The 13,559-nt window shown below is 40.0% G+C and overlaps 1 protein-coding gene across 4 annotated transcripts in view; it reads left to right on the top strand.

The window, feature by feature from the left end:
* The window catches only part of Cpne8 (copine 8), a 187,679-nt gene that overhangs the window by 128,554 nt on the left and 45,566 nt on the right, over window positions 1-13,559 (top strand). For all 4 annotated transcript variants that reach the window (XM_029469851.1, XM_021183655.2, XM_029469850.1 and 1 more), the window contains 2 exons: window positions 6,261-6,314; window positions 7,315-7,376. In XM_029469851.1, coding sequence (XP_029325711.1) covers window positions 6,261-6,314; window positions 7,315-7,376 — 116 coding nt within the window. The remainder of the gene's footprint in view (window positions 1-6,260; window positions 6,315-7,314; window positions 7,377-13,559) is intronic.

Below are 13,559 nucleotides of genomic sequence, written 5' to 3'. Positions count from 1 at the left end.
TTTAGGATAGGTAAAGATCCTTTCCCAATCTGTTGGTGGTCTTTTTGTCTTATTGATGGTGTCTTTTGCCTTCCAGAAGCTTTGCAGTTTCATGAGGTCCCTTTTGTCAATGACTCTAGCTGCATATGTATCAAAAGATGGCCTAGTCGGCCATTACTGGAAAGAGAGGCCCATTGGACACAAAAACTTTATATGCAGGGGAATGCCAGGGCCAAAAAAATGGGAATGGGTGGGTAGGGAAGGGGGGGAGGGGATGGGGGTCTTTTGGGATAGCATTGGAAATGTAATTGAGGAAAATACGTAATAAAAAATATTAAAAATAAAAAACCCAAGACAAACAAAAATATCAGTAATACTTTAAAAAAATAAGATGAGATAGAACCCCTCTGTCCTCCCCCCACCCCATCCAAAGTTATTTCTAGAGCTACCAAAAACCTCACATTTATTGATTAGTTGATTTTTTAAAATGTTCCACTGGATAAAAGGCATGGTGGGTGGTTAGTCAGACATGGCCTCTTTCTTGTCTCCTTTAGAGGCTGGACTCTGGCAGCCTATTTGTCCTTGCTCCCCTCTTCCCTTATGCCTGCCCTTCCTTTTTTCTTTTCTTTTCCTTTTTAATGCTTTGCCTCCACCATGGCCCACTTAGGCTCCTCCCTGGGTTCCTCCTCCCAGCCCATCCTCTTCAGCTTCCTGGGGAGTTCAGTGGGAAACAACACTGCAAAGCCTGTAGGTCACAGGGCTTCCTTCCCCACCAGACTGCCAGTTGACCTGCCCCAGCTTGAGCTTTTTAAAACCCTCTGTATCTGGAGGGATAACTTCGCAGGGAAGAGCACCTTCTGTTCTCGCAGAGGATCCAAGTTAAGTTCCCAGCACCCACATCCTGCACCTCTCAACTGCTTTCAACTCCAGCTCTAGGGGTGAGCTCTGTGAGCACCAGCACACACACACACACACACACACACACACACACACACACACATACACCCCTATACATAATAAAACAATTCATATTAAAACTTTTCTCTAAAGGCACCTTGTATCTCAGATCTTCCCTCCCTTTTGGTTTGCACATCAACCCCATAGAGAAACTGTTTCCTCTCTCCTTTGGCAGATATCCAGGGGCTAACAGTTACCACAAACTATTTTCAACACATGTCTGGGAGATAAAGGTTTTCCCAGCTCTCAAGCTTTGAATGAGGTCAGAGAAAGACAAATCAAATGCTGTTTAAAGAAGCTTTCATAGATTTTAGACAAGTCTGTTAATGCTAATTCTTTGTAAATAGCCAGGGTCTGACCTGTTGGTGGCTTGTAGATAGTTGTCAGTTTTTCTCTACTACTCTCTTTGCAAAGCTGACTTTTCTGTGCTACCAAGCTGAGAACTAGGAGATTGAGAAAGGCGAAGGTGGTGCAGAGATTCAGTGTTTTGTTTTGTTTTGGTTTGTTTTTTTAATTAAATGAATGAGCCTTGATTTTGGATTTTGTGTTTTTTTGGAACAAGTCTTAGTTTTTCTAGATTAAAACAAAATAAAATAAAACAAAACAAAAACCCATGGTGGCCTCTTGTTCCATATTTTAAATGAGCTTTTCTAGGCCATTTCAGTGTGTGAAGTAATTAATAAATGTGATCATAGTTACACACAATACCAGGTGTTCTCTTGATTGTCGAACCTACCTTTTGTGACCCTCATGACAAATCTTTATTTAACTTAATCACAAAATCACATTATCTGAACTAATCCCTATAATGAACGTTAATCATGATGTGCTAGGAACCAAGCGATGTATGTGTGTATGCAACTGAATTTCCACTGAAGGCTGACTGGAGGTTCTTATCTCTTTCCTAAAATCCATCGAAACACATTTCTCCTAAATTGAATGCTGAATGCTAGAAGGACGGTTTTAGACACATTATTGACACACAACCATTCACAATTTTGAAATCATTAATTCTTGTTTGACTTCCCATCATTCCGTGATTCCTCATAGAGTGCTAAATATTGCATTCTCTAAATGGTTTTTGAGGGCCTGCTCCATGGCCTCCCTGAACAACAGAACACAAAACTCTTCAGAGCTGTAGAACATTTCTAGAGATGGCCCACAGTCCCCTGGAACCTCCGTAGATCTTGGAGGGCAATTGAGAAAATATTCTCCCCATTAGTCCCTCTGGCCACATTAGCATAGCCTCCAAGTCTGGATACTAAACACCCAGAAGATCAGTATACCAGTCCTATACTTTTAACTTACTGTACACTATGAATTAGACAAATATTCCTAAGTACACTTTGATTTGACATATATTTTAGCCAATTTTTGTAATTGCTGATTTTTAAACCTTAGAAGTCTTGATGTCATATGTATTATCTCTAAGTCTCTTCACATATATGCCTTAAATAACTCACTCAGACCTTAATATCACACAAAAGTTTTTTTTTTTTAGTTTTGTTTTTTGCCATTCTGCAAATATCCATCCTTCCTGATCTTCATGCATCCATCCTTCTTTACTAACACAACTTCCATCTTTACACCTTCCAACATTGTTCTTCCTTAATGCCCTGAGACATAATAGCATTGACAGTGAATTTTCTATCAGCTGTGAGAATTTTCTCCTTAGGGGAGGGGAGACTAAGCAATGTCTAGCCCTTCTTTGTAAGGTTCCAATGACAAACCAAAGTTCAGTTCATTAAAGTTCACTCTGAAGAGCCAATACGTTTACTAGACTTACAGAGGATGTTGATGGGACTGTGGGTGGTCCAGAAACAGTCACACTTAACATTTTTACTCAGTATGAGAACATTTTATAGTCATATAAATGTTATATACATTTATACATACATTCATATATCTCTCAATATATATGTATATATACACATATATATGTGTGTGTATGTGTGTATGCATGTACATATATATATATGTATATATATATGTGTATATATATATATAATGTATATATGATAGCATGTTCATTTCTTCTTCTTGCTAAAGAGTATTAACATTTAACAAGCCCTGCTGTGATCTTATCAGGTCAGCACAGTTGAAGGCATGCCACTGACAGTCATTTAACTTAGAAGATAGGACAGTCACCCAGTATTGTTTCTTAAAAACCCCATTTATTTGCTTTTAAGGAAGCTATAGCTTTCAAAAATATCCTTAAAATCTTCAACATGCTTGTGGTTTATATATAAATTCATTTTTATAAAAAAACACATTTAAAGCCATAGACATAGGTTATTCTCATCCAAAGGGAAAATGATTGTCCAATAGGAAAGCATTTCCTAGAGTAGCCACAACCATTTCTTAAAGTTAATTTATACCATCAAGAAGTTGGGACCATGTTGTAGAACCGGAATTGGGATACGGATCAAGGAGAGACTGCTTTGAGTCAGAGTTGTATGATTACATACGTCATGTCCTTAGCATTTTAATTTTAAGAACTTAAATTGTTCCAAGGGAAGATTCAGGACCCGGACCATCTCTGATTAGACAATCCTTATTTTGTTTTTAAATTTTAGTTTTACTGTGAACAAAATGAAGCTGGGCCAAATTATTGACTTCAGTTTAGATGAGCCTTTACTTATAAGTCGAATCCTCACTAAGTGCATGATGCTCAAACCAAACCATAGACACACGTGTGTAGACAGATACACTGCATGCATGATCATGCATAGGGCATACTTTAATAAACAAAGATTTTGAACATTATTGCTTATTGCAATTATGTTTCTAATAGTTTTCATTTGAAAGGGAACCGTTAAGAGAGATTTTTAGTAAACACATTGTTAGATTGGAGCAACGAAGTGAGAGAAAAAAACAAAATGTGTGGCCACCAAGGGTCAGCCCCTCCCTGTGACATTTATTTTTCTCACCTCCAGCCACCCCTGTGTATACTGAAGGCTTTTCTCTCACATGGTGAGATGAAAAAGATGGGGAAGGGCAGCTTCGGATCTTTCTCTGAAAACTGCCCAGAGCATGAACCCTTTGTTGTATGAAACTGGGGAAGGAGGGGAGGTACTTGCTGTCTTCTTCATTTTAATTTTGCTTCAATCTTTGGCGCCGCTGTCCTGCTACAATGTGTCCACAGGTCTGTCCCTTACCAGCCACTGGGGAGTGGATGGCAGCATGATTAACAGAAGTTTTGTTCATGTGTCTCCTAACATTCACACTTTAGGTCATTTGCTGTTAACGTTTTAATAAAGGGCAAGTTATGACTTCAAGTTGTACTCTCTTTAGCGACCTATGATTTTCCTTTATCTTATTCCTTCATTTCCTCCCCTCTTTCCTTGAGTCTTTCTTTTTCCTTCCTTCCTTTCTTTTTCTTGTCTTTTTTTCTTTTCTCCTTTTCTTTCTTTTTGTTTTTTTGGTGGGGGGGCCATGTCCCACCTTTCCTTTTGTAACCCATCCTGGCCTCAATTTCCCCACCCACCTGTCTCATCTTCCTCAGGTGTGTGTTACCACCATTGAGTTGAAATTTATGATTCTTTGCGAGAAATATTCATTGTTTGGGTACATTGATCTGAAAGGTCTCATTTAAATCCAGAAGGTATGTGTGTATGACAGTGAAGAGAGGTCTCAGTGGTTAAGAACACTTGGCTCGTCTTCCAGAGAAACTGAATTTCATTCCCCGTACCCCAACTGCCTTCAACTTCAGCTTCAGGCGATGCCCTGCCCTCTTCCTGTCTCTGCGAGGACTCCCATTGCCAAAAAATACATGTCATCTCAAAGTGAAAGGAGATAGAAACTTTACTATGGAGACTATTCCAGTGACTGTATTCCACAAATATAGCTAGCTTACATCAGATTCTATGCTCTAAGGTGGAAGACATTTCATGAAGCTTTTATAATAACAAAGAAAGTTAAGAGCAAGGACTTGAAAAAAAGAATATATTGGTAGACCCGAGGTTACTGTGAATGTTAGATAATGTATGTATAACTTCTGTAAATAAAGGTATTTTTTTTTATTTAGTATTGAATTTTCCATGATATACTAAAACTCAGAGTTGCTGGTTGGCTTGCTGGATAGTAGTAAATGTAGTTACACGCACTGACACACAGATAAACACACACACACACACACATCTTGTATCACTAAGAATAAACTTTGAATACACAGTGAAAAGAAAATATATCAGCAGAAGCATCAGAAAGGTGGGTACAGTAGACAGAAGACCCCTCCATGATAAGTAAACAGTAAACAGAAGACCTCTCCATGATAAGCCTCAGACCCTGTTGATAGAACTCTTAGCCTTGTCATCATTGGAAGGCAGACAGCTGAGAAGTCACCACCACATTCCAAAGAATAAACAGTGCCTTGTTCATAGTATTCTTGTTCAAGCTATTAGGTCAGGTTCACTGGAGGCCAGTAAACATCTGTTGAGAGGACTAAGGACTGAACAAGGTAGTTTGGCTCTAAACTTGCCACATTCCAACTGTTAGGGGGAGCCCACCAGAGACAACCACTCAGGCACAGTTAATTGAAAGTCTTTATTCCACATGGCTGGGACGACACTCAGGTATTGAGGGACCCACATGTAGCCCCAAGTGTCCAGAGCACAAGGATTTTGAAGGCAAGAACCATATCTTGCCTTCAAACTCTTAGCATCTCGCTTGGTAAGAAGCAAGCAGTTTAAGAGAAGCTCAGGTAAGTTAGATAGGGTGTCTTGGCCTCAGGTCTTAGATCAGAGTTGGTTAATTTTTCCACAGGATTCTCCATCAAAGAAATCAAATTCTAGTTAAATGTGAAATGGCTTCAGCAAGAATACAAGATGGAGGAGCCTCTGCACTGTCTTGCCCCGTCATCCAGTTCTCCACTGTCACTGAAGGTCTAATCAGTTAATGAACCATTCAGCAGGTTCAGTTTGAAGGTGTGGCTTTTCTCTGGGAGCTTTTTCTAAGGCGTTCCCAAGCATGGGGCAGACCCTTGGGCCCCTGCCCCCACCCCCACATGTACTAGCACTTACAAACATACTCACAAGTCACTCTTTCACACACATAAATAAAATGATAAAATAAGTCCTTATAGAAATGTATACATGATTATAAGTAATCAAGACAAAGTAAAAGAAAGCTATTAGGAACAAAAGACTTGTTTTAAACCTGGCCACCTCAGATTTTAGCAGAACAGTTGGCCGAGTGACCACCCAAGGGTCACAATAGAGGGGTTGCCGCGTGAATGTGCAAGAGATGAATGTTGCAAGCTGGAATACATGTGATTTTAATCTGAGGATGCCTAACCTTTTAATTGTTCTATTTGCTTCTTCAAGGTGGTGAATCCCAAAAAGAAAGGAAAAAAGAAAAAATACACTAATTCAGGAACAGTAAGTCATATTTGTTGTTATTTGTTAAAGACTCGGATTCTAAATGACTTAACAGTTGGGAGCATACATCATCTCAGAAAGACATTTACTTCCCTTCGAATATGAAAACAAAGGCCTGTGCTGGAAGCCTTACCTTCCTAGGGAGGGCTGTACTGAAAGAAGATATCATGGAGGCTGCGGATGATTGGATGATTTGCTGCTAGCCCCTTCTGAGGGAGGCTGATGTGCTATTCTGATCTCTCTCTTCACTGCAGAAGTCAGTGCAGTGAATCTGGCAAAGACCAAACTCAGAACGGCTACATTCCTCAGTGACTCCTACTGTTAACCTTGGAAGTCAATGTAGTCATGGGTGGGATATCAAAGATCAGCTGTGGAGATGCTGGGGGTGATCAGGATGGGGATAGGGGAGCAAAGATGGCCAAAAACTAAAAGTAATCAGGACCACCCTGTTTTCAGATTAAACAAATTTAAAAAAAAAAAACAACTAAGTATTTTTCTAAAATTAATTTACTCAGAAGAAATTTGTTTTTGTTGTTTTCTTTTAAAGTTCTTCTGTATTAATCATAACATTGCAATTACTAGATGGCCATGTTAAAGCACACGGGCAAAAAGGGCCATTTCTTGCATAGCTCAGCTTGAGGGATCCATATGTATCTTTAAATGCTTTCCAAACTTTTTATCTTTTCTACTCTACAGTGGAGAACAGCATAGTGTCCCTGCAGATCACTGCCAAGCTGTTCTTCATAGCCACAGAGTAGTAGATAATTAATGTTATCTTTCATCCCTTCCCTTCCAGTAACGTCAAATGCACATCTTAGCAGATTTTAATAAATAAGTCTGTAGTTATTTTCGAAATGCAAGGGAATATCATGTTCCCTTTAGTGTGTCCATTCCATGTTGAAATTACAGTTAATACTGATAGGTAGTAGTCTCTCTGTCTCTCTGTCTCTCTGTCTCTCTGTCTCTGTCTCTCTCTCTCTCTCTCTCTCTCTCTCTCTAGGTAACCTTACTGTCCTTCTTGGTGGAAACAGAAGTCTCCTTCCTGGACTATATTAAAGGAGGGTAAGTCACCTTTTAAAACTTGCACAGCATCGTGTGTGTGTGTGTGTGTGTGTGTTTGTGTATAGATTGTTCCCAAGGCTATGGAACCAACCAAGGACCACCTTTGAATATTATACATACATACATTCATAAATATGCACATACATACTTGCATTCATGCATATGCAGACATAGATACATATGCATATATATTTCATTACATGTATGAACTAAAGCTATTAGGAACTAAAGATTTGTTTTAAAACTGGCCACTACAGATTTTAGCAGAGAAACTGACCAAGTGACCAGATTAAAAGGGCTGCCCTGTGAGTGTGCAAGAAATGGATGTAGCAAGATGGAATACATGTGTTTTTAACCTGAGGAAGTCTAACAGTGCACACACACCACAGGGCCTACGTGGAGAAACTCAGGGTAAACCTTGCAATAATTGATTCTGTGCTATCACGCTGTGGGCTCGGAAGATTGAGTCTGGGTCCTTAAGCCTAGCAGCAGGCATAATTACCAGTTGAGCCATCATGCTGTGCTTCCTTTTGAATATTTTGATGGTAGATATTTTATTTCAGATCATCAGAGGAACACAGACTGTACATGCCTTTACCTTTTGTCCTGGTTACCATTTCTACTGCTGTCATGAAACACCATGACCAAAGCAACATGTAGGGGGAAAGAGCTTTCGAGGGAAGTTGGGGAGGAAGTTAAAGCTGGAGGCAGGAGCTGATGCAAGACCATGGAAAGGTGCTGCCTACTGGCTTGCTCCTCATCCTTGCTCCCCATGACTTGCTCCTCATGGCTTACTTAGGCTGTTTATTTAAGGAACCTGAGATTACCTACCAGCCCAGGGATGGTACCACTCACAGTGGGCTGGGCCTTCCCCCTGCAGCACTAATTAAATGCCCCACAAACATGCCCGAGGCCAGTCTTAGGAAGCCATTTTATCTGTTGAGGTTCCCTCCTCTCAGGTGACTCTAGCTTTTGTCAACTTGACATAAAACTAGCAGAGACAGATACTTACTTAAATGAAATCTATTTCAAAATTAAATTAATAATGAACCTACAATGTAAAAGCTTGGTGAACCGTATTTTCTACATTTCAACAAGCACATCTTTAGGTTCACTGCATAGAAGAGATGCTGCAAGATCACATGGGATGTGCTCTTATCATCCATCTCGTATTAATTGCATTGCTTAAAATGCTCTACTAATTCACACTAGTAACATCTGTGCATAAACATTTACAAAACCCTAACCCTTACTGAATAGCCCCGCTTCTTTTTTTTTCCTCTTCAGCATACACATTTTTTTCTTTTTGTTTCTCAATTTTTTATTAGATATTTTCTTCATTTACATTTCAAATGCTATCCCGAAAGTCTCCTATACCCTCCCCCCACGCTGCTCCCCCACCCACCCACTCCCACTTCTTGGCCCTGGTGTTCTCCTGTACTGGGGCATATAAAGTTTGCAAGACCAAGGGGCCTCTCTTCCCAACGATGGCCGACTAGGCCATCCTCTGCTACATATGCAGCTAGAGACACGAGCTCTGGGGGGTACTAGTTAGCTCATATTGTTGGTCCACCTATAAGGTTGCAGACCCCTTCAGCAACTTGGGTCCTTTCTCTAGCTTCTGAATATTTACTAATTACATAGGTTACTGTCCATTTTTATTTCTGTTTCCTTTTTAAATGAATTTCTTGAGAACTCCATGCATGCTTACAATGGAGTCATTAAATATTAAAGAACAAGATGCTTCTGCATCTACCAGAAATCGCTGCTACTGGACCTCTCTCCTACAGCAGCTTGGAGGGTGGACTACTGAGATGGAGCCATAAACTGTCGATTTTCCTCTTGTCATGATAGAAAGAGTGGGAGAGAGTTGGCCTGGCAGAGATACCGTGTGGATAAATTCTGGGACAGACTTTAAATCATTCAGAGAGTTAAGAATGGGGTGATGGTGATTACAGACCTGAGTTCTGTAGCCATGAATCTCAAGTTAGCTGCATCTTTCAAACATTAGGCCTGCCTCTTCCCACTGTAGCCTGTTCCTATTTCCAGTAGGGAGGAATAAAGACATTGATGCCATCCTTAAAGGAGCTGTGTTATATAGTATAGTTCTAACCTTCAGTAAATACTAGCCACTCTTTTCTGAAACCTTTGATGAGTTTGAAATACCAAATATTTGATCACGATTGCTTTCCATAATGTTAGTAGTGGTAATTTTCAGTTCTCAAAGAAATGAAAGGAAAAGGTAAATTTAAGTGAATAAAGTCAGTGAAGTTCATCTTTTAGTTAAGTTCCACTTGGGAAAAAAAAATAAGAGAAGGAAAGGAAAAAAAAAAACCTAAGATGATAAATAAGCTGAGAAATTAGAAAACAAAAATTAAAAAGCTTATGGTAGGCTGAAGATGTGTTTCAGGGGGTAGAATTCTTGTCTATGAAGACATGGGCTCATGTTCTATCACCATCTACAACATGCTGGTATACTCCTGTAACCCTAGCACTGATGTAAGGTCTGGAGGGTCACAAGTTCAAGGTTATCCTTGACTATGAAGTGAGTTTGACACCAGCAGATTTTTCAACCAAGACACTACAATTATGGTAAAAGTTTCGATTATGGGGCAATTTTCTTATTTTTAGGACTTCTGAGAGTAAAAGCAAGCGATCAGAAACTTACAATGCATTGAGCAGACAATCCTTTTTAGCTTTAAAAAAATAAATATGGTTCTATCTGAAATTTAGTGGAGTGGCAGACCCCCCCAGCTTTTCTTTAAAATAGACAAAGGAGTTCAACCCTTTATCACTGAAGGCCAGGAGTAAGAATGTGAATGCTACAACCAGTTAAACTATTGTTTTCAGACAGTACCTTTCACCTACCACATCTTAATTATGATGCTAAGCCTTTGTACAGATTATAGATAAAGGGTTTCTATCCCAGTTACAGGAAATACAAAAGTCTTTATGGGAAAAGAGAGGAGGGACTGTGTACCCATGTACCATTAGCTCATTCTAAAGGCCAATGGGAGTTTCTTGACTTGGCTAGTTTACAATGTTAGCAGAGTGTCAGAGCCTTTACAAATCAGCCCATAAGAAGAGCTGGAGAGATGACTCAGTGGCTAAGAGCACCAGCTGTTCTTCCTAAGGACCCAGGCTCAATTTCCAGCACCCACATGACAGCTCATAACTGTTATTTCAGATACCAGAAGGTCTGACACCTTCACATAGACACAGACAGACAGACACGTGGACAGACAGACGGGCAGTCAGACAGACATGACAGTAAAATACCAATGCACATAAAATAAAATAAAAATAAATCATTAGGGCTGGTGAGATGGCTCAGTGGGTAAGAGCACCCGACTGCTCTTCCGAAGGTCCAGAGTTCAAATCCCAGCAACCACATGGTGGCTCACAACCATCCGTAACGAGATCTGGCTCCCTCTCCTGGAGTGTCTGAAGACAGCTACAGTGTACTTACATACAATAAATAATAAATAAATCTTAAAAAAAAATAAAAAAAAAATAAATCATTAGATAGAATAAAAATAAACAAAATTTAAAATCGACAAATAATCCCCATGATAGTTTTTCTTAAAAAAATACTTAAAGCAGTTTCACAAACACAATAAACTGTTCGCATTGGTTTGACAAAGTGTGTGCCGACGTTAGTTTGAATATTGCCTCAAGGAGCAGGCGTTGCCAGAGCAGGCAACACTATAAAGAAGTTCTTTCTGATCTGAGTTCTTGTTTGAATGTGCATGCCTAGCACCCCCCCCCCTTTTTTTTTCTTTAAATAGGGTTCCTTGTAGGGGCATCCAAATGATTTGTATTCATCAGAGTGGTGGAGAGATAACCCATGCAACTCTGACTGGAGATAAATCTAATAAAAGCAGACTGCCTTCTATAAACTCACAGGGAATCTTTTCATATCTCATCGGAAGTCAACACTTGGGAAGGAGACTTCTACACACTTTAAAAGACAATCTCAAAACTTATTTTCGTTAATGCTAAATTCTAAATCTGTATACTTAAAAGGGAGAAGTCAGGAGACAGTCAAGCAAACATATAGATGAAAATCCTGTATGAAAGCCTGTTTCTCTGCATGCTATTTTTTTAAAAGTAAAATATGTAATGATAACAAAATAATATGATATAGGTTTGTAAGTCAAGAGATGTCCAGCCTCGAGCTTTGCATATTCTTTCGCCCTTAGCCTGTCTCTCTGCAGATAGCACGGTCAGTACTATCCATTCCCCACTCAGGGTAATAGTGGAAGTGCCAAGTACAGTTATGTTAATCGGTTTCTCTATCACGGTGCATAACAAGAGTGCAAGAGTGCAGACAGCGCCTGAACTAAAGAGCAAAGGAAAAGAGGGCAGATCCAGTGGAGGGCTCTCGAAGCACTGTAAACCTTCTCCTGCTAATTGGGGTCAATCACCTTCTCTCTTTGAAGTACTGAAGCTTCTGAAGAGGAGGCTGCAATCATGGATTTGAAAAAGAAAAACAGCTGTGGGAAGCATGTTTCTATCTCGGAAAGAGTTTCACTCTGGGGAGCAATTAGAAGTTTGAGAGGGAAGATGGAGAGAAAACAGGGGCTAATGAAGGGCAGGTTGCAGAGGAGGGCAGAAAATTTGTCCTCTCTAGTGCCTGATGTGTGTATGTTGGTGCCACCATGCAGACCGTGGGTCACAGGGTGTGCTGTTTTGAAGTTCTCTGCAGTAGTTTATCTTCTGCTGAATGCAATGGTTGTAATTCATCGCTTGACCCTGTACACTAGCTGGCAAATACAGAGAGGATTAAAGAAAAGCAAATCTTGAGGCAGTGTGAGAAGAACCTTCTCTCCTGAGAGGAAAGGATTAGGGGGAGCCTGGAGAAGCCTGGGCTTCCCAGGAGTCTGGACTGCAGCTTGGAGAGCTACTTATCACACACAGTATTGTTCTCAGTATTGTTCCCTGTAAAGGAATCGGTACCTACTTATTATATGAGAAAATGGTGCCAGGGAGAGAGAGTAATTTGGGGAAAGATTTGTTTTCACAACTGCCTAGCTTGCTGTGGTTTTGAGATCCAGGCTCTCTGGTGGACAGCTCAATCAATGGTTTGCTCCTAAGCCTCTCCATCACCTACTTCATTTCAAATAGGATGTTTTTTATGTATTTGTTTTTGAGCAGCGCTTGTAGTTTTGGACTAGAGATTTATTTTTGTTTGTTTTGATATTACTTATGAGTTGTTTGTTTGTTGTCTTTTGGGTTTTTTTTTGTTTTTTTTTTGTTTGTTTGTTTGTTTTGCTACTAGTTAGAAAGAAGGCGAGGTATTACTTTGTGAAATAATACTTTGTCGTCCCTGTGTATGTTCAAAACACTTAACTCTACAACATAGCCTGGACACTTAAGACTCGCCTTTACAAAAGGGGTGGTGGTGGTGGAAGAACTGGGAGGGCCAGAGGACCAGGAAGTCTTCTACAAATGACAGGGAAGCCATACCCAGGATATCACAACACTATAACTCCATAAGCAAGGCCCAAGTAATAAGATCAATAGAATTCTGACACTAGAGGGGGAAATGTCCTGGGGCTCAACCCCTAGACAAAGAACTATGGGTATCTAGTGAATGCTGAGAGAGGAGCAAATAACCCCTCTCGGGATGAGTCTACTAATTGATTATTCAGATCAAGTTGTCATCTCTGAAATCATATACTCACAAGCCACACTAAAGGGATGTTGTCAGGTTATATTTACATCTATTTGCATATATGTGTGAAAATAATCAGAAAGAGCCTATTGATTTGAGAGAGTGAGAGGGGTTGTGGGAGGGAATGGAAAGAGGACGGAGAAGGAGGGGAGTTCATATAATTATATTTCAATTAAAATATTTTAATTAAATCAACAACAACAACAGTGAGCTCAATTCCCAAAGTCCAGAAAAAGCATCGCATCTGTTCATTTATGATACTGTGTCTTTGTGGGCAGAGAATGACGTCATCCCTCACGGGTGGTTCCATTTTCATTTGTTGGAGACAGCACCTAGGTGTATTACAGAGCATTTTTTAAAATTAGGTATTTTCTTCATTTACAATGCTATCCCAAAAGTCCCCCCATAATCTCTCCCCCCCACTCCCACTTCTTGGCCCTGGCATTCCCCTGTATTGAGGCATATAAAGTTTGCAAGACCTATAGGTCTCTCTTTCCAATGATGGC

The sequence above is a fragment of the Mus caroli genome, chromosome 15, assembly GCF_900094665.2.
Source record: "Mus caroli chromosome 15, CAROLI_EIJ_v1.1, whole genome shotgun sequence".
NCBI classification, from domain to species: domain Eukaryota; kingdom Metazoa; phylum Chordata; class Mammalia; order Rodentia; family Muridae; genus Mus; species Mus caroli.
Note: the sequence above shows the minus strand (reverse complement) of the source record. Positions and strands in the feature narration are given on the sequence as shown.